This window comes from Rhinoraja longicauda, chromosome 8 (genome assembly GCF_053455715.1).
Source record: "Rhinoraja longicauda isolate Sanriku21f chromosome 8, sRhiLon1.1, whole genome shotgun sequence".
NCBI lineage: Eukaryota > Metazoa > Chordata > Chondrichthyes > Rajiformes > Arhynchobatidae > Rhinoraja > Rhinoraja longicauda.
In genome coordinates this window covers 13,690,496-13,711,358 of record NC_135960.1, presented here as the reverse complement: position 1 = coordinate 13,711,358, position 20,863 = coordinate 13,690,496, and the positions used below count along the sequence as shown (strand labels likewise).

At 40.5% G+C, this 20,863-nt stretch overlaps 2 protein-coding genes across 5 annotated transcripts in view; one reads left to right on the top strand and one right to left on the bottom strand.

The window, feature by feature from the left end:
- The window catches only part of rif1 (replication timing regulatory factor 1), a 50,421-nt gene extending 45,524 nt beyond the window's left edge, over positions 1–4,897 (top strand). For 3 of the 4 annotated variants that reach the window (XM_078403351.1, XM_078403353.1, XM_078403350.1), the window contains 5 exons: positions 317–394; positions 1,635–1,750; positions 1,948–2,101; positions 2,555–2,663; positions 3,332–4,897. In XM_078403351.1, the coding sequence (XP_078259477.1) occupies positions 317–394; positions 1,635–1,750; positions 1,948–2,101; positions 2,555–2,663; positions 3,332–3,534 (660 nt within the window). In that variant the 3' untranslated portion in view covers positions 3,535–4,897. The remainder of the gene's footprint in view (positions 1–316; positions 395–1,634; positions 1,751–1,947; positions 2,102–2,554; positions 2,664–3,331) is intronic. The other variant, XM_078403352.1, reaches the window with a different exon arrangement.
- Positions 4,898–8,661: 3,764 nt separating this feature from the next.
- Positions 8,662–20,863, bottom strand: part of neb (nebulin) — a 234,885-nt gene continuing 222,683 nt past the window's right edge. Inside the window, exons 147-150 of the mRNA XM_078404318.1 lie at positions 14,487–14,579; positions 14,002–14,151; positions 12,983–13,089; positions 8,662–8,977 (exon numbers count right to left, since the gene is read on the bottom strand). Coding sequence (XP_078260444.1) covers positions 8,804–8,977; positions 12,983–13,089; positions 14,002–14,151; positions 14,487–14,579 — 524 coding nt within the window. The 3' untranslated portion in view covers positions 8,662–8,803. The remainder of the gene's footprint in view (positions 8,978–12,982; positions 13,090–14,001; positions 14,152–14,486; positions 14,580–20,863) is intronic.

Genomic DNA, 20,863 nt, shown 5'->3' with positions numbered 1-20,863 from the left:
GATATCCCACAGTTATTCTTGATTTAATAAAGGCAAAAGATTTTTTTTAAATATCGAGTGTTTAGTATCCAATGTATTGAACTACAAAAACTTTTTTTAATATAGCAAAAGATCCCCAGTGCCAGTGATTCCCTTAAGTCCATCTATCGGTTTTATTTAACGATTTAAAGTTTTTAAATAATCGCATGGTATTTTAGTGTTAAACTTTAGCATTTCAGACTCTGAACCATTTGTCTATAAGGTGCTTCGCTGCATGTTTAAAGTGGAGTGCTATAACACTGGAGTTATTATTTTAATTATCTGTTTATCTACTCAGTACAACACTACTCCAACGAAAGGGTTCCTGAGTCCAAGTGCTCGCAGTTATGGCTATAAAAGTTCAAAGAAATGTTTGGTAAGTTTTGAAGACCGTCAAAACTAGTAAATGACTCTGTATAATAGATCAACGTCCAGTGGAATTTTCTTTCTTTATACAGCTAATTATATATTGAGAGTTGTCACCAAACCATAATCAAGTAGGACATATTTAAAGGAGACATTTAACTGTTTTAAGAGAATACAGTAAGTTCTAGAAAGAGTGGTACTGTTTTTTCATTAGAGTAATAATCATGTAAGGACATTATTTGTTCCTAACACTTTCCTTCTCCGTACTTAAGCCAGCTATCCAGTTAAGATTAGTTAACACTGCTCAGACTGCAATCAGGTCTTTCTCATTTAATTTTGAACTTAATTAGGAAACACTACTAATTGTTTGGAGTTGAAAGTAATAGTTTTAGAATTGAACAAGATTGCATTTGTGTAGATGATGCAAATGAAAAATATTTTTGGATGGGCTAATTATCTATGATAAGCAGCGACACCGGGTGGCGCCAGCGATGGCTGCCTCGCCAACAGTCAGTTTGTCCCTTTCTTCGTTGTTTGTTTTAGTATGTGGTAAATGTATGTTTTTGGTGTTCTTTAGGTTGTTTTATGTGGGGGAAATTCTTTCTAATCTCTTACCTCGACGGAGGTGCGTTTTTTCCCCCCTTTCTTTTCTTTCTCTTCCCTCCTCCCTCCCCTCCCGTATCGTATCTCCGTCTGCACTGCTGCCTAACATCTAGGAGTGGGCAGCCTTTGCTGGATACCGATTTTGAGCGCTCCATTGTGGGTGCCTGCGAATTTACTATCGTGGAGCTTGGGATCCCTTTGTCAGGGATCGACCTCTGAGCTCCAACTATGAGTGCCTGCGAACTTTAACATCGTGGAGCCCGTGGTCTCTCATTAGAGACCGACATTGGGGGGAACTCCAAGCCGCAGCAGCTTCAACTGCAGCCCCGATGCGGGAGCTTCGATCGCCCCAACCAATTTTTTGACTGCCTCAACTGTGGGAGAAAAATGAGGGAAGATTAGACTTTATTGCCTTCCATCACAGTGAGGAATGTGGGGAATCCGCTGTGGTGGATGTTTGTTAACTTTTATGTAGTTGTGTGTCTTGGTGCTTTTTTAGTATGGCTGTATGGTAATGCACTTATCACTGTACCTTAATTGGTACACGTGGCAATAAAAGATCTTTGAAACTGTTGATGTTTATAATTGAGTACAAAATGCTAAATTAAAACATCACCATAATTTTAATTATCCTAAATTCTCCCAAGATCTCCGAGATGAGCAAAGAGTCTGTGACATCATCCTCCGCCCGTGTGTATCCTGCTCTGGCCAGCTGCTCTTCACCAGTGGAGACCATTTTACCTCAGCTTGCCTCTAACATGTGGTACATAACAGCAACTTGTCTGTATTGCATTTAGTAGTTAATTTAAAATTTTGTAATCCTGGTTAAAATTGTAACAGTTTTGATGGCAAACTGCCTGTAGCTAATCACTAAATATTAAACTGATAAATATGGGATGATGTAAATTGCTTCCTCTGCTTAGCTTATGATGATTAACCCGATTTTGTTCCTTACATTAGGGCCCGAGGTTTGGGCCAACTTGTAAGAGCTAAAAATATCAAGACCATCGGTGATCTGAGCTCACTCACAGTGGGTGAAATTAAGTTGCTTCCGATCCGTTCTCCAAAGGTCTTTGTAGTAAGAAAAGCGCTCAGAACATTTTATGACCAGCAGGTGAGTTAATTCCTGTAAACTGACACTTTCTATGTAAGATCATGAGACATGAGAGCAGAATTAGGCTATTCGGCCCATCTATTTTCCCTCAACCCCATTCTCTGACCTTCTCCCCATAACGGTTGATTGAGAAAAATAAAATTATGAATGAGTATTGAAATTTGAGCCTTGGTATGACACCAGAAAACAAAAATGAGATTGTGATGATTTCATATGTAGTAATTTTCAAATGAATACATTGCTAAAATGAGAGATTGTGTGAGCCATTGATTTGCCTAGCGAATGCATGTCTTTGGCAGTATTTTTTTGGAATTTTGCAATACTACCTCATCCTGATGTTCTATATCAGCGAATATTTCTCGTTTCACTATTGAGTTCTCAATTGTCTCCTGGATGTTTGCTTTTGATATTAATTGTTTATTCTCTCCAACCCAACCCCACCCCACCGTCCAGAGGAAATCTCTGGGTTTAGATGAAGACAATGTATTTGAAGGTGAAAAGTTGCTAAATGGAATGGAGAATGCCACTTGCTCTAATGTTGATGACGAAAAGCTGGCAACAGGTAACATTGCTTTTCAGTTATGGCAGTGGAAAGACGTGAGGGTAGTCTCCTAGGCATAGATTTATTTGTAAGCCAAATGAGATTCTAAACTGAAGATTTGATAGTAAAAATCTCAAAAACCGAGTTATTCAACATGGGTTTCATGGAGACAGTGGTACAGAGTTTTCACTTTTAAAGTCTGACTTTGTTCAATGTGGCAAATAGTGGCTTCTGGTTAAACAGCCCCTCTTAAAATTCTAATTATTGCTTTCAAAACTTGCCTCTCCTCTGCCCCCGTCACCACCATCCCCAGAAAGCATGCATTTGTAATCTCCAAATTTAAGCAGAATAGAGGAATTTATTCGCTCTATCTCTGGCCCCATTTTAACAGTAACCATGACAGGTCTCGCTGCATTTCACCAGGCTTCAGAGTGGAGATGTAGAGGGGGATGGGTGAAGTAAAGCAAGTTGCGTGGAGATTTGATAGAGGTATACAAGATCATGTCTAGTTTTAGTGGTTTTAATTAATTAGGGGATTGGATAAGGGCAATGTCAGGAAAATTATTTTGGTAGTTGAGATCTATCATTTCCTATAGGGTTGGCGTAAACATTGCCTTTGAAAGGGAATTAGATGTGTGTGCTGCTTGTTTCATTGTAGAAAATTATTATTTGGCTTTTGTATTTTCCAGATTTAATTGAGACTGCTCCATCTGTCACTCCTCTAGTTTCTGACGTTAATGCCCTCTCTACACGGTTTTTCTCTGAGGACTTAAATGGGCACTCCGGGAGTCAACTCTTCACAATGCACCAGCAGCTGAGCGGCATGATCGATTGTATCATGGTGAACCTGCAGTCTCGCTGGAGGTCCCCACCACATGAAGCTGCAGATTGATCATATCAAGATGCGTAAACTGGCAAAATTCATCTGTAACAATGGAAGATATTGAGCTGCCATTCCCCATCCCCACCCCTAAAACAAGCTACACTTTATTTGTTCTTAATTAGTTGCCACATTCATTCGTACCAGCAGTTGGGTAAATGTTGGCCTTATATTATGTTTGGGTGTATCCTGCTGCTCTTTGTCTCCATTTTGTGGATTGTGACCATGAATGCTAGTCTTGTCTGCTGTTCAAACTCCATCCCACTTTGGGGATATCCTGGTAAAAGTGGCCCTAGTCACTGGTAAAAGTGACAAAGCACCACCTGCCCAACAGAAGCTTTTTCTTTTGAATGGCCTGGCTGGTTTCAACAAGAGCAGCCTTCTATGGTAAACGGAAGGAAAATTTGAAGGGGGTATTGATTAAAGGAGCGGAGAGGTTGCGTGATACAAAATGCTGACCTGGTCTTATTTTGATAGACTACTTTATAGAAAGCCAAACCAAACACACGTTGGTGTTAACGGCAGAGCATCATTGTTGAAAATGGATAGAATGGTCTTAAAAGCAGTTGGGTAGAATAATATATACGGAAAGGACCACAAGGAGCTTTTAATGAGCATCTCATTGGCATTATGTACATTGGGAGAATTTTTTTTGAAAAAATGTTTTAATTTTCTGCAAGGAAAATAATTTTATGATGTTAAATTATATTGTACCAATGGATGTATGGGTTGTTTGTAAGTGGAATACAGGAGTTAAATCTTGCTAATGTTTTTGCATCCCTGGCCATTACTTGACTTTTGTAGTAATGTCTTCATGCCAGAGTAAATCGATGCACAGGAATGGAATCTGAGCTGCACTTTTTAAAAAATATATATTTTTTAAACCTGTGCTTAAGCTCACCATATACTCTTTTACAAATAAAAATAATTACAATTTATTTTGCTATTGATGTTTTGAATTTTGCTTTCTGCTAATTAGTTAGTCTTTCAAGGATCACTTTCCTGGAAATAATGTCGGTCTTGGTTGAAGTATTAAAAGTTGAGATACAGTGGGGAAGGAATGGTTGACTGCATTGAGGTAGCATTTACACTCTAGTAGAGAACCCAATAAAACAGATTAGTGTAGGAAAGAACTGCAAAGTGCTGGAGTAACTCAGTGGGTCAGGCAGCTTATCTGGAGAAAAATGGTGGGTGACTCCGTTTCGAGTCAGATCCATTCTTCAGACGGTTCTTCAGATTTCTTGAGTCTCAAGAAGGGTTCTGACCCGAAACATCACGCGCCCTTAAAACAGATTAGTGGCTGTGAAGAAATTTCTTTATTGGTAGATTGAGGTTCTGATTATTGAAGGCTAATTGTCCTTCAACTGATTTTTGTAAGCCCTTCTACTTGCAGATCTAACATTATGAGGATAGACATGATGTTGAATATTATGCAGTGAATGTGTTTCTCCAAATCACCATCCTCTTTATTTATTGGACGCAATCAGGAATACAATTGAATAACTGCCTGGATTGGTTCATTTACTACAGTGCTAATGTACAGTATGACTGCAATACACAAGCTCCACACAATGTTGCTGTAATTTTTCACTGGTCCTCCAAACCATAAACACAAGGAATAACGCAGGTGCATGGAACTTTAGTCCAAGTTGAAGGTAGTGAATAAAGATAACCAAATCATAACCCATCCCTGGACAAAACATTAAATTATTTTTAGTGACAATCTGAGGAGTTTGTTCACTGTTGCTGTAGTTCAAAAGCTTTACTGTTACCTGGGCGGTCACGGTGGCGTAGTGGTAGAGTTGCTGCCTTACAGCGAATGCAGCGCCAGAGACTTGGGTTCTATCCCGACTGCGGGTACTGTCTGTACAGAGTTTGTACATTCTCCCCGTGGCCTGCGTGGGTTTTCACAGAGATCTTTGCTTTCCTTGCACACTCCACAAAGACGTACAGGTTTGTAGGTTAATTGGCTTGGTAAATGTAAAAATTGTCCCTAGTGGGTGTAGGATAGTGTTAATGTGAGGGAATCGCTGGTCGGTGTGGACCCGGTGGGACCTGTTTCTGCGCTGTATTTCTAAACTAAACAAAGCACGGATGTGTCAATGTTTGCCTCTGTTTTAGGATTCAACACTTCAGAAGCATAAAGTAGCTTATCTTGACCATATCATATCATATCATATATATACAGCCGGACCATGTGGCATTGAGAACTTCAAAAAACCCCACAAGAAATGGAATTGTAAATCTGGACATTGCTTTAAGCTAAAATCAATGTATTCAAACTTATGAACAATTTTTTTCTGAAATTTATTGGGCAAGATTCCTATTAAGTCAAAGTGACAAAGGTTGCAGGACCATAATTTAATGTTTTTGTTTACAACTCTGCACTTTTGGAAATTTTGCCTTTCAGGTGAACTGTTGGGTTGGAGCTCCATCTTTGAGTAGATTTAAAAGATATTATTTGAAGTGTGGGCAATTGTTGGGCTTTGTCCAATGTACCTCCTTTTAAAAAAAAAGCGTGTTTATGCTGATTGAGGAATCTTGCAGTACATACAGTGCACTCCATAATGTTTGGGACAAAGACCCATCATTTATTTATTTGCCTCAATTTGAGATTTGTAATAGAAAAAATCACGTGGTTAAAGTGCATATTGTCTGATTTTAATAAAGGCCATTTTTATACATTTTGGTTTCACCATGTAGAAATTACAGCAGTGTTTATACATTGTCCCCCATTTCAGGACACCATAATGTTTGGAACATAGCAATGTCATGTAAATGAAAGTAGTCTTGTTTATTATTTTGTTGCATATCCTTTGCATGCAATGACTGCTTGAAGTCTGCGATTCATGGGCATCACCAGTTTCTGGGTGTCTTCTCTGGTGATGCTCTGCCAGGCCTGGATTGGAGCCATATTTAGCTTATGCTTGTTTTGGGGGCTAGTCCCCTTCAGTTTTACTCTTCAGCATAAAAAAAAAGCATGCTCAATTGGGTTCAGATCAGGTGATTGACTTGGTCACTCAAGAATTGACCATATTTTAGCTTTGAAAAACTCCTTTGTTAGTTTAGCAGTATGTTTGGGATTATTGTCTTGCTGTAGAATGAACTGCTGGTCTATGAGTTTTGAGGCATATGAACGAGCAGATAGGATGTGTCTATACACTTCAGAATTCATTATGCTACTACTATCAGCAGTTGTATCATCAATGAAAATATTGAGCCAGTACCTTCAACAGCCATACATGCCCAGGCCATAACACCACCATGTTTCACAGATGAGGTGGTATTCTTTGGATCTTGGGCAGTTCCTTCTCTCTTCCATACTTTGCTCTTGTCATCACTGATATGTTAATATTCGTCTCATCTATCCACAAGACCTTTTTCCAGAACTGTGGTCGATCTTTTAAATACTTCCTGGCAAACTGTAACCCGGCCATCCTATTTTTGCAGCTAACCAGTGGTTTGCATCTTGCAGTGTAACCTCTTTATTTTGGATCATGAGGTCTCCTGCGGACAGTGGTCATTGACCAATCCACACATGACTCCTGAAGAGTGTTTCTGATCTGTCGGACAGGTGTTTGGGGGGGTTTTCTTTATTATAGAGAGAATTCTGTCATCAGCTGTGGGTGTCTTCCTTGGCCTGCCAGTCACTTTGCGATTAGTAAGCTCACTAGTGCACTCTTTCTTCTTAATGATGTTCCAAACAGTTGATTTTGGTACGCCTAAGGTTTGGCTGATGTCTCTAACAGTTTTATTCTTATTTCTCAGTCTCATAATGGTTTCTTTGGCTTTCATTGGCACAACTTTGGTCCTCATGTTGATAAACAGTAATAAAAGTTTCCAAAAGTGATGGAAAGACTAGGTGCTGAGAGCTCTTATACCTGCATTAGGGAGGCAATTAAACACCTGAGCAATTGCAAGCGCCTGTGAAGCCATGTGTTCCAAACATTATGGTGCCCTGAAATGGAGGGGGGGGGGGGGAAACTATGTATAAACACAGCTGTAATTTCTACATGGTGAAACCAAAATGTATAAAAATGGCCTTTAATAAAATCTGACAATATGCACTTTAACCACATGTGATTTTTTTCTATTACAAATCTCAAATTGTAGAGTACAGAGGCAAATAAATAAACAATGGGTCTTTGCACCAAACATGGAGGGCACTGTACATCTTTAATGCTGATTGTACTTTTGAAAATTGCTTCTTTGGCCATGAATTTTGGTCTATGCAGCAGAAATTTAACGCTCTTGTGTATAAAATAACAAATTTGGCTTGTAATGGTTTCAGATAAATTCTGTTTGAAGATATGGCCTGTGATATTGAAAATGTCAAAACAAAACACAAGCAATGGAATTGTTGATCTGTAAATCAGGTGCTTTAAGCTAAAATCAGTGCATTCAAACGTGTGAACAATTAATTTTGCTGACATTTGTTGGGAAAAGACGGCATTGCAAAACACAGTGCATAACCAGAAAATGGTAATTTGTCTTTAAATTTATTTTTGTTAGTTGATGAGAGCCTTCACCAGTATCGAGGTTTAATTGCAGCCTGCATGTTTTTGGGTTATATGATAGCTAACTTGTTTGTGGAAGAATATATGTTTGGGTTTTTGTTGTCCTAGTCCAAGCAACAACTTGGACTTGCACTGTCCAGAACACAAGCCCAGAGAATGTGACAAAACAATAGAGGAAATGTTGTCTGATGACCTGTCCTGAAGGTTAGGTTAAATATATGAGTTTGATGTGAAAATTCTGAATTAATAAATATAAACTAGACCAGGTAATATAGGATAATACTTTATCAAACTATTTATCAACATGCTACACTATTTGGCAATGTTTTAAAAACTACATATTGCGGATCACGAAGTTATAACAAACATTTTAAAATCACTACGAGGACAGTTTCTTGCAGAAACACCTTTATTTGACCCCACAACTGGTTATCAGGTGAGAGAACAGTGATACATGAACAAGTCTGTCATGAGTGTGAAAAGTAGGAAGCCTTTTAGTCAAGAGTTTTAAATTTTGGTGGTAATGATTTTTCTTTTAATTTGTAGTTGAATTATTTTGCTTGTGAAAGAATTTGGGAACTTAGTTGATTGTGAATGAAATTCTGATGTATAATAGGCAGGGAAGAAACTGGAAGTTGACTGGTTATGGTCCACTTTATTCACTGCTCTCACCCAGCCATTGGCTACAGAATTAGAGGAGACCAAGTAATAAGTTTTGTGTTGGAGTGGGGAGGTTGAGAAGTATTTTAAAGGATTGGCCTGGTTTATATGCCTTCCACGTAGTTGGCAGGGAGCATGCCTGTCACCCCTGTCCTTTGCACAGTTCCGTACATCCATCCTTCATCAATGGACTGAACATTCATAAGCACATCACCATCTTTGAAAGAGGCTTCATCTGCATCAGCTGCTATGTAATCGTATATAGCACGATAGGTTTTCTGTGAGGAGGAAATACAATTTGCATTTAATAGTCATCAGTAAGTTTTACTGTACCATACATTTGTCTTCCCGAGTCCTCACTCATGCCAAGCATCTATTGGTATCAATGTAATCTGACATTATACAAATGGGAGCATAAAATAGAGTGTAAAAGTAAAGTGAATGGATGACTGCAGAAGTTTATTTCTGTTTGATTCAGATCGACTAGTCGTGGACTGCTATTGGTAAAACAAAAAAATTAACAAAACTAATCTTGGTCTATTGCTGTTGGAAGGAAATGCAAAGAGCTCGCATAGCTCCATTAGCAGAACAGTGCACAGCATTGCAGTGAGCCATGTAATCAACTAATGGTCAAATAGAATAATTGCCATATTATTCACAAAATGCTGGAGTAACTCAGCAGGTCTGGCAGCATCTCGGGAGAGAAGGAATGGGTGACGTTTCGGGTCGAAACTTCTTCAGACTGATGTCAGGGGGGCGGGACAAAGGAAAGATATAGGTGGAGGCAGGAAGATAGAGGGAGATCTGGGAAGGAGGAGGGGAAGGGAGGGACAGTGGAACTATCTAAAGTTGGAGAAGTCGATGTTCATACCACTGGGCTGCAAACTGCCCAGGCGAAATATGAGGTGCTGTTCCTCCAATTTCTGGTGGCCTCACTATGGCACTGGAGGAGGCCCATGACAGAAAGGTCAGACTGGGAATGGGAGGGGGAGTTGAAGTGCTCGGCCACCGGGAGATAAGTTTGGTTAATGCGGACCGAGCGCAGGTGTTCAGCGAAGCGATCGCCGAGCCTGCGCTTGGTTTCGCTGATGTAAATAAGTTGACATCTAGAGCAGCGGATGCAATAGATGAGGTTGGAGGAGGTGCAGGTGAACCTTTGTTTCACCTGGAAAGACTGGGTCCTTGGATGGAGTTGAGGGGGGAGGTAAAGGGACAGGTGTTGCATCTCGTGCGGTTGCAGGGGAAAGTGCCCGGGGTTGGGGTGGTTTGGGTAGGAAGGGACGAGTGGACCAGGGAGTTACGGAGGGAACGGTCTCTGCGGAACGCAGAGAGGGGAGGGGATGGGAAGATATGGCCAGTGGTGGGGCCCCGTTGTAGGTGACGGAAATGTTGGTGGATGATATGTTGGATCCGCTGGCTGGTGGGGTGGAAGGTGAGAACGAGGGGGATTCTGTCCTTGTTGCGAGTGGGGGGAGGGGAGTAAGAGCGGAGCTGCGGGATGTAGAAGAGACCCTAGTGAGAGCCTCATCTATAATGGCGGAGGGGAAGCCCCGTTTTCTGAAGAACGAGGACATCTCGGAAGCCCTAGTGTGAAACACCTCATCCCGGGCGTAGACGGAGGAATTGGGAGTAGGGGATAGACTTTTTGCAGGGGACCGGGTGGGAAGAAGTGTAGTCCAGATAGCTGTGCGAGTCAGTGGGTTTATAGTAAATGTCCGTCACTAGTCTGTCTCCTGTGATGGAGATGGTGAGGTCCAGAAACGGGAGGGAGATGTCAGAGATAGTCCAGGTATATTTAAGGGCAGGATGGAAATTGGAGGTGAAGTGTATGAAGTCAGTGAGTTCTGCATGGGTGCAAGAGGTAGCACCAATGCAGTCGTCGATGTAGCGGAGGTAGAGTTCGGGGATGGGGCCAGTGTACGTCTGGAACAGGGATTGTTCGACGTACCCGACAAAGAGACAGGCGTAGCTAGGGCCCATGCGAGTGCCCATAGCTACGCCTCTGGTTTGGAGGAAGTGGGAGAAGTCAAAGGAGAAGTTGTTGAGGGTAAGAACCAGCTCTGCTAGGCGGAGGAGAGTGTTGGTCGATGGGGATTGGCTGGTTCTACGGTCGAGGAAGAAACGGAGGGCTTCGAGACCATCCTTGTGGGGGATGGAAGTGTAGAGTGACTGGACATCCATGGTGAAGATGAGGGAGTGGGGGCCTGGGAACCGGAAGTTATCAAGGAGATGGAGAGCGTGTGAGGTGTCTTGGACGTAGGTGGGGAGGGATTTAACCAGGGGGGATAGGATGGAGTCGAGGTAGATAGAGAAGTTCGGTGGGGCATGAGCAGGCAGAGACAATGAGTCTGCCGGGACAGTTATGTTCGTGGATTTTGGGTAGGAGGTAGAATCGGGCCGTGCGGGGCTGGGGAACTATGAGATTGGAGGCACTGGGGGGTAGATCGCCGGAGATGATGAGGTCAGTGATGGTGCTGCTGATAAAGGTCTGGTGTTTATCGGTGGGGTCATGGTCCAGGGATAGGTAGGAAGAGGTGTCTGATAGTTGTCGTCTGGCCTCGGTCCGGTAGAGGTCAGCACACCAGATTACCACAGCCCCTCCCTTGTCAGCGGGTTTAATGATTAAGTCTGGGTTGTTGCGGAGTGAGTGGAGGGCTGCACGTTCAGGAGGGGAGAGGTTGGAGTACGTCAGAATAATTGCCATGATGTGCCTTGATTTTGTAGTGGATAAAGAAGACAAAGAATATGTATTTATATCTGTCAGAAGAATACATGCACGATCTTAATAAAGAGGATTTTTAAATTTTCTGTAATTCGTGTATTCTAATAATTTACATGATGTCCTACATCAAGTATAGGCTAGCATTGCCTATATAACAGTAGGAAAAAATTGTGCTTAACCCAATTGGCTGCCTGCTGGATAAGGGGGAAATTATTCCAATTTTCCTACATGCCGTGCAATTGTGAATGAAATGTCCAGCAATGAGAGTATGACATGAGGTTTGGACCATGATTAAAATATATAAATCTACAAAGCGTTGTGTTTAACTGTTAATTCCAACAAACTAGCATAGCCACTCCAAGTTGAATATAATAACCAGCATCTAAAGGATAATGCAAGAACTGGAAGGTTTGATCACATGAGATCTAGGGTGAGCAAGCCAGTTGCATAGAAACTTTGCTTGGAAGGAGCCTGATGGTAATGGATTTTCAGATTGGAGGTCTGTGACCAGTGGTGTGCGCAGGTAGGTGTTATGTTCCTTGTCTTGTTGAATACAATTTGGATGAGAATGCAAGTTCATGATCAATAAATTTGCGGGTGTCGCCAAAATGGTGATGTGGTGGACAGTGGAGGAGGTTGTCTAAGATTACCACATAATCTAGATCAACTGGGAAAGTGGACCAAAGAATGGCAGATGGAATTTAACAAGTTTGAAGTGATGCATTTTAGGAAGTTAAACTAGGGCTGTACGTACACATTGAATAACTGGGCCCTGGTGAGTGTTGTAGACAGATATCTAGGAAATTGTGTACTTGTATCTCTGAAAGGGGCAACACGTGTGGGCAAGATGGTGGTGAAGATGTATGGCATGCTTGGTTGGATACTTTATTGGATGCAAGAGTTAGAATGTCATGTAGCTATACAAGGCATTGATGAGACCACACCTGGACTTGTGTGCAGTTCTGGTAGGACGAATGTATTGAAGTTGTAGAAAGTTCAGAAGATTCATGAGGATGTTACTGACACTGGAGAGCTTTAGTAGAGAGACTGAATAGGCGGGGACTTGCTTTCACTGGATGAGAGAGGCTGAGGGGTGACTGAAGGCATACAAAATCATTATGGCCATATATAAAAAGACGGATCGTCGCAGTATTTTCTCCCCAGGGTAGGGGACCTTAAAACTGTAGGGCTTGGGTTTAAGATTTACAGTGGATCCAAGAAGCAGGATTTTGCATGGTATCTAGAATGAGCCACGGGACTAGCTCAGGAAGGCACCTTCACAGGCATGGATGGGTTGAACCAAGGGCCTGTTTCTGCTGAATAGCTGATACTATAACTTTTGTAACCAAAGAACCATTTGTCATCAGCTACTGTTGATTAAAGGATAAGACATCAAAATGTGCAATAGTAGATCATGTTTGAAGGAAGCACAACAAATAACTTGGAGCTAATTCAATATAGATGTCATCATACTCAGTTGTTAGAGAACTTTGGTGCCTAAATCGCTTTATTTAAAAAACCCATTACTTATTCTTATAAATCCATTGCAAAAGTCACTTACACCAGTAGTTGAAGGGTGAGAAGGAATAGAAGACACGGTGGTCTGCTGTGTAGCAACAGAGGATGATCTCTGCTGTGGCAGCACTGTGGTTTTAGTGTGTTGGTAAGCTGAAATAAAACGAGAATAAACAGGTCATAGAACCATGGGATCGATAGTTTTCTTTGAGTGTTATTTTGAAATAATCTATCGGTTACGATACTGGGTAGAAATTTTAACCCAGGCACATGTGATAATATGTGCTGATTTTACCCCAGCCACTTATAATAATGAATATCTTGTACCTTCCTCGTCTCCATTCCAAAGGTGTATCTTTTTATTCAGAGGCTGTGCCCTCTAGTTCTAGACTCCCAATACTGTAAACTTTCTCTCCACATCTACTCTATCTAGGCCTTTTATTATTTGGTAGACCTCTGTCAAGTCTCCCCCTTGGACTCCTCAAACCTAATCTATCCAGTCTCAAGTCCTAAGATGCCCCTGTGGTCATACTCAATGTCCCATCTAATGAATTTTATATTATGTATGCTTTCTTCAATAGTCTATCTGTGCTGCCACCTTCTGGGATCTTTGGACTTGTATACCAAGGTCTCATTGTTCCTCAATGCTCTATGGGGCCCCAATTCACAGTTTATATCTTCCCTTTACTTGAATCTCCAAAATTATCTCAAGCTTATCTAGGTTAAGTTCCATTTGCCATTCCAAAATATTATTCTTTCACCAAAGACTAAGCAACAACAATATCATCTATTTCTTAAGTATGTCACAAGATTGATCATCGAATATCATTCAACATATCAGCTCTCGCTACACATTCAAATATTTTTCTATTCCTGTTTTGTAAAACAATATTTTTTATCCTTCAAATTCAATTTAATGAGCTGTACCAAATGTCTGACACTCTAAGATTAAAGCATCACATTAAAGGAAGAGGAGCTTAAATATGAAAATCCTTTGCTCATGCAGGTTGCAATATCTTTCCATTTAATGTGATACTGTGATCAATTTTAAGCTTGGTTACTAACTGGTAGTGCCTGATGTCTGAAAGAAGTTGTCTCCATTGCAGTAGGTAATGGTGCGGTCAGGTTCAGATGGTTCTGATTTCTCGTCACCTCCACTTAGGCTCAGGGCACTAGCAGAACGTGATTGTTCGCGGCTGCGACGCTGAACTTGCACTGCAAAAAAGGAGCACATCACAACGAGTGAATGAATCGCACTAATTATAACTGCTCGACATCAGATTAGGCATGTGCCAAAGCAAAAGTGTTTACTTATGCTCAGAGTATCTTGCAGCACCATTGACTTCTATAGAATAAAACTACCTGTATGGTGATTGACCGTAATGATACTTTTTATGAAGTTCAATCAAATTCTACAAGCAAATATCTACTTTTGGTGAATGTACACTGTCTAGCAAATCATTGCTCTGTGTGAATGAGCTTTGCATCAAAAAGAAAGAATATCAGGAACTCTGTAAACCAAATTTAAAAAAAAACTGGGGTGGACTTACTGCTCAACAGATGGAGACTGCGGGACTGAATGTTGTCTTCAGCTGGGTCATAGTCAAAGACAGAGCCAGGGTTGGTACGCCATACACGGAGATCTGCAGACACAGGACTTAGGAGGTTAACTACAGAAATGATAGTGGGCAGTATATGTTATAATCATAATAAAAACAGGAAATACTGGGAGTAGTCAGCTGGTCAGGCAGCATCTGTGGAAAGAGAATCAAGTTAATGTTTCTGATCAGAGAACCTTAGTGGTTATTATATTACCGGGGTGATAATCCAGAGGCCTAGGCAAATGATCACCGAGCTTAAATTCCACTGTGGAATTCCTGGTGATATTAAATGCAGACACAAGCAAATGCAGATGCTGAAATCTTGAGCAAAACACAAAATGCTGGAGTACCTCAGCAGGTCAGGCAGCATCTGTGGATCGGTGATATTTTGCGTCAGAACTTGTCAATCAGTCTGAAGAAGGGACGTGATCCAAGATGTCGCCCAGCCATTCCTGCTTGATCCGCTGAGTTAATCCAGCACTTTGTATTTTGCTAATAATAATACATTCAGTTAATTAAACATAAGTTAGTACTGGACTTTTTATAACAAGTAATTTGATTTAGATTTGCCATCCTTTACAGAAGGAAATCTGCTATCCTTTCTTTACCAACATGATTTTTATCTTCCACCTGAAATAGATGGTTCAGTAACAACTGCTGATCCTGCCAATGATGCTCATGTTGCACAAATAAATAAAGAAATTGAATTTTTTTAAAAATTCAACATGCTATTTATTTCATAATTCCTACTTTATCCTGTCTGCTGTAAATTCCAATCACTTGTTCCAATAAAATAAAAAGTCGGTATAATTAAAATACCAAAATCTGTACAATAATGAGAAAGTGTAGGAATTAATATCTTAAAAGAACAGAACAATCTTTGTAACCATCTATTCTTGGCTGTGACTATAAAGCCACACATTAATCAAGAAACAACTGGTTTATTCTCTTCGTGGTTCTTAATCCTTTCAATCTTTCACATTGCTCGGACTGCTACTCCTTGTCTCCTCACAAAGGGTTGTTAAGATGTGAATCATGATTATGCTTTTGCACTCGCTCCTCCAGGTTGATTTGTGGCAAACCCCAGCACATTCAGTCTGCAATACATTGACTGCACTGCTGGAGCTACTATACGTCTGTCATAGAAGGTGACATTGTACAAGAGGAAGGTAGTTAAAAGATGATGCATAGTTAAACTTGAACAACCCTGGAAAACAGACTTCTAGACCAACAGAACTGTTCGTGGCGCCATTAGAAGCTGGGTGGTAAGTGGGAATAAATAAATACTTGATGTATTTGAAGATCATGAAGATAAGATGAGAATTGTGATCTGTTAACTGATACCAAATCTACAAGGACACCAGAGTTTCATCTCCTTACTTGGTTATTCAGCTGTGGTACAGGATCCTACATGCAATCCATCTAGGATAAGCGTTGATAAGGACGAGAAAGATGTCCTTGACTTTTTGACAAAAAATTGATGTGGGTGAAGTGTCAGGCTGCTATCTTCATGTCTGAATGGCTGACTTGGTGATTTTGTTCTGCATTCTTGCAATGTATGAAGTTTCTGGTAAAAGTTAATATTTCAAATATCAGTATCTAGCTATTATAATTAATCTAAAGCTAGCCTTCTCAAGACAATGATCATTTTATTCCTCACTTCAGACAGTCTTGATCAAGAAATAATTTTAATCTTCAATTGTACGATGGTTACATATCCACATTTGACGCATATTATATTTGTCCAGTCTTTGAGAGTGTTCATTCATTTCAGAAATATATTCTTCTGCATTGTCCCAACAATTTCCATCTCAGTGATTATATAATCATCATCCATTTGTTAAAAGGTAAGTATTGCATTTTCCCTCCCTGCATCAGAATCACTGCTTGGTAATTTGGATTTTAAAAAATCTGCATAAGCAGTAAACTTAGAGCACAATTCATCTTATATCTCTAGCCAATCTTCATCTCATAATGGCAATCAGTCTAGTAGGTAATATCACAGATAATCCCTTATCTTTCATCATGGCAACACAATGCATTGTTTTTGGCCTAGTACCTTTAGTACCACCAGAGTACATCTTGAATCTGTACTTTCTGTTAAAGATAGATCACTGTTTTTTCTGCTACTGTTATTTCTATTCATGATGGAACAATGTTCTTATGATTCTGCATTCAGAATCATTTCCACTCTTTATTCATTTCTTTATACTTAAACTTCCTGTTTTCTGTTTTTCCACTTGAAGTAATGACAATAACTGAATCAACTCCAATGTAATACTGACTACATTTTCCATTTGAACAACTTATTCCTCAGTGAATGGGGGTTGCATTGATAACATTGCTAGGGTTAGTTCTTGGTCAAGGTTATATGGCCCCTCTGACAATGAATCCATTGTCATTCAAGTCACACAAATCTCAAATGATTTAATAATTCAGCAAACTTGCAACATCTAGATAAATCCTTTAATTCAGCATTATAGCTGCCGAGCATTTCTCCTGTCCTTTGATTCCTCTTGCCATACTTATAACTCCAAACTTTCATTTTGCCTAAATTATAATAATCTTACAATTACTCTTTGTCTCCATAGAGTACAGACATGTGATGTATGGCTGTCATTGTGCTTGAAACAAGAGTGTGTTCCTCTTGCTTTGACCTTGTTTCAGAAATGGAAGCTTCACGGTTGTCTTCTGAATATAAGCTACTGTCTTGTTCATGGTGAAGGATGACAGCCCTTGTTTTTTTTGTTGAGCTTCTCTTAGAGTTATACAGCACTGACACAGTGCCTTCAACCCAACTGACCCATGTCGATCAAAATGCTTCATCTAAGCTAGTCCTACTTGCCTGCATTTAGCCCAAACCTCTCTAAACCTTTCCTATCTGTCCGTGTTTATTAAAAGCTATTATAGTACGGCCTCAGGCAGCTCATTCCATATACCCACCACCCTCTGTGAAAAATTTGCCCCTCGGGATCCTATTTAATCTTTCCCCTCTCACCTTAAATCTATGCTCTCTGGTGCTTGATTCCCCTCCCCTGGGTAAAAGACCGTGCATTCACTCGATTCATTCTCCTCATGATTTTATATGCCTTTATAAGATTACCCTAAACTTAGCCTCCTGTGTGTGCTCCAAGGAATAAACTAGCTTGCCCAATCTCTCCTTGTAGCTCAGGGCCTTGAGTCCTGGCAACATCCTCGTATATCTACTCTGCACTCTTTTCAGCTTAATGACATTTTACAAGCCAATTCAAAAGTAAAATCTCCTGTGATTAATAATCTGGAATGAATCCATTGTCATTCAAGCCACACAAATCTATCAAATGATTTAATAGTTCAGCAAACTTGCAACATCTAGATAAATCCTTTAATTCAGCAATACAGCTGCCAAGCATTTCTCCTGCCCTTTGATTCCTCTTGCCATAACTCCAAACTTTCATTTTGCCTAAATTATAATAATCTTACAATTACTGCATTACCTAAGTGAACTGAACACCTTGGGCTTTGTTCAGCTATTGGCCTACTTGGCAATTCAAATGTCTTGGAGCCAATCTCGTTCAAGGGAACAGTCTTTCACTATCTGATGACTGCACATTTCCAATCCGATCCTCTATTTCAAGAATATTACTAACAATGAAGAATATTCCTCCCATCTTCATTTACACTATGTACATACACATCTAGGCTGTCTGGACACCCTACTTTTCAAAGCTACCATGTTGTTCCATTTCCTGCTCAAAATCTTCTATGGATGTAAATATCTCATTGTTGGCAATTTCCAATGTATAGCAATGTGTTTTATTAATTCTTGTTGGCTATATGGGGTTGTCAACTCCCTGAACCTCAGCCATTTTCTTTTCCTTGATTGTGGAGTTTTGAAGAACTGCGGTCAATGCCATTGATCAATTGAAGAGGTTCTTCAAATTGCAAATTGCAAATACACATTAGTTGTGTTGAGTATCCTCATTGCTGAAGTAGTGTATTTAAAGGTAACTCTGCAAACCAGGCATGTTAAGTACTTCCTATAAGGATTGGAGGCACCATAAACTTCAGAACATGTCTTCAGCAAAGCATTTGATAAGGTTCTGCATGGTTGGATCACATGGAATACAAGGAGAACTAGTGAGAGAGAATTAGCTTCATGGAAAGAAGCAGAGGGTGACAATGGAAGGTTGTTTCTTGGACAGGTGGCCTGGGACTAGTGATGTGCCTCAGGGATCGGTGTTGGGGCCCATTGCAGTTTGTGGTTTATATCAACAACTTAGCTGAGAATGTATGAGGCATGTAGTAAGTTTGCAGATGACATCAAAGTGGGTGATATCATACATTGAGAAGATGGTTAGCAAAAATTACCGCAGGCTCTCGATCAGTTGGGCAAGTGGGCGAGGAATGATTAATGGAGTTTAATACAGATAAGTGTGAGGTATTGCATTTTATGAAGTCAAACGAGTGCACGGTCTTCACGGTGAATGGCAGGGCTCTGGGGAGTGTTGAAGGGCAGAAGGATCTAAGAGTGCAGGTACACAGTTCCTTGAAAGTGGTGTCATAGGTAGACAGCGAGGTAAAAAAGGCTTTTGACACATTGGCCTTCATCAGTTGGGGTAATGAGTATAGAATATTGGACGTTATATTACAAGGCAAAAGTGAGGCCACATTTGGAGTATTCTGTTCTGTTTTAGTCACCTTTCCATTGGAAAGATGTTGTTAAGTTGGAAAGAGTGCAGAGAAGATTTATGAGGATGTTGACAGGACTTGAGGACCTAACCTATAGGGAGAGGTTGGGTAGGCTCAGACTTTATTTCTTGGAACACAGGAGGATGAATGGTGATCTTATTGAGGTGTATATGATCATGAGAGGAATATATAGGGTAAATGCATAGATTATTTTACCCAGAATAGGGAAATCATAGTGGACATAGGTTTAAGTGATGGGGGTAAAGTTTAGTAGGAACATGAGGGAGAGCTTTCTCACACAGAGGGTGGTGGATATATGGAATGGGCTGCCAGAGGAGGTAGTTGAAGCAGGTACTATAAAAACATTTGAAAGACATTTTTTCAGATACATGGATGATACAGAGATTGCAAGGAAATCATAATAAGGGGCCACAAGTGTATTCACAGGATGATGTTCTTCCTGGGATGACAACAGGAAGGCATAAACATTCATTATTTCCATTCCACTTCCTGACTTGCTCAGAGTTACAATCCTCTGGTTGTACAAATATACCAACTTTCCAAGAAGAGAAGCAGCAGAATTGTTGAATGAAGCGTGAAACATGCCAACAAGCACATACTAATTCTGCAATGTCAGCCGACATAAAGATTAGTTTGGGAAGGAAAAGTGTGATCTTATCACTGCCTGTTAATCATCCTGTAAATTCCACCCTTACAAGGGGACGTACAACAAGATTTGGGTGTCCTAGTGCATCAGTCACTGAAAGGAAGCATGCAGGTACAGCAGGCAGTGAAAAAAGCCAATGGAATGTTGGCCTTCATAACAAGAGGAGTTGAGTATAGGAGCAAAGAGGTCCTTCTGCAGTTGTACAGGGCCCTAGTGAGACCGCACCTGGAGTACTGTGTGCAGTTTTGGTCTCCAAATTTGAGGAAGGATATTCTTCCTATTGAGGGCGTGCAGTGTAGGTTTACTAGGTTAATTCCCGGAATGGCAGGACTGTCGTATGTTGAAAGACTGGAGCGACTAGGCTTGTATACACTGGAATTTAGAAGGATGAGAGGGGATCTTATTGAAACGTATAAGATTATTAAGGGGTTGGACACGTTAGAGGCAGGAAACGTGTTCCCAATGTTGGGGGAGTCCAGAACCAGGGCCCACAGTTTAAGAATAAGGGGTAGGCCATTTAGAACGGAGATGAGGAAAAACTTTTTCAGTTAGAGAGTTGTGAATCTGTGGAATTCTCTGCCTCAGAAGGCAGTGGAGGCCAATTCTCTGAATGCATTCAAGAGAGAGCTAGATAGAGCTCTTAAGGATAGCGGAGTCAGGGGGTATGGGGAGAAGGCTGAAACAGGGTACTGATTGAGAATAATCAGCCATGATCACATTGAATGGCGGTGCTGGCTCGAAGGGCCGAATGGTCTACTCCTGCACCTATTGTCTATTATCATGCAGTTTGTCAAAGGTTGTGTGAACATATAAAAACTTTCACCCCAGCATCTATTTGGTATTTTTCTCAATTGTGGGTCGTCTTGCCTGCAGTTCCTACACGAAGCCTTCGGGAGACAGTGAAGGATCCATTTATCCATTTGTCCCAAAAGGGACAATGCTCTAAACATTAAAAAAAAATATGGTGCATGGAGATAATATAACTATT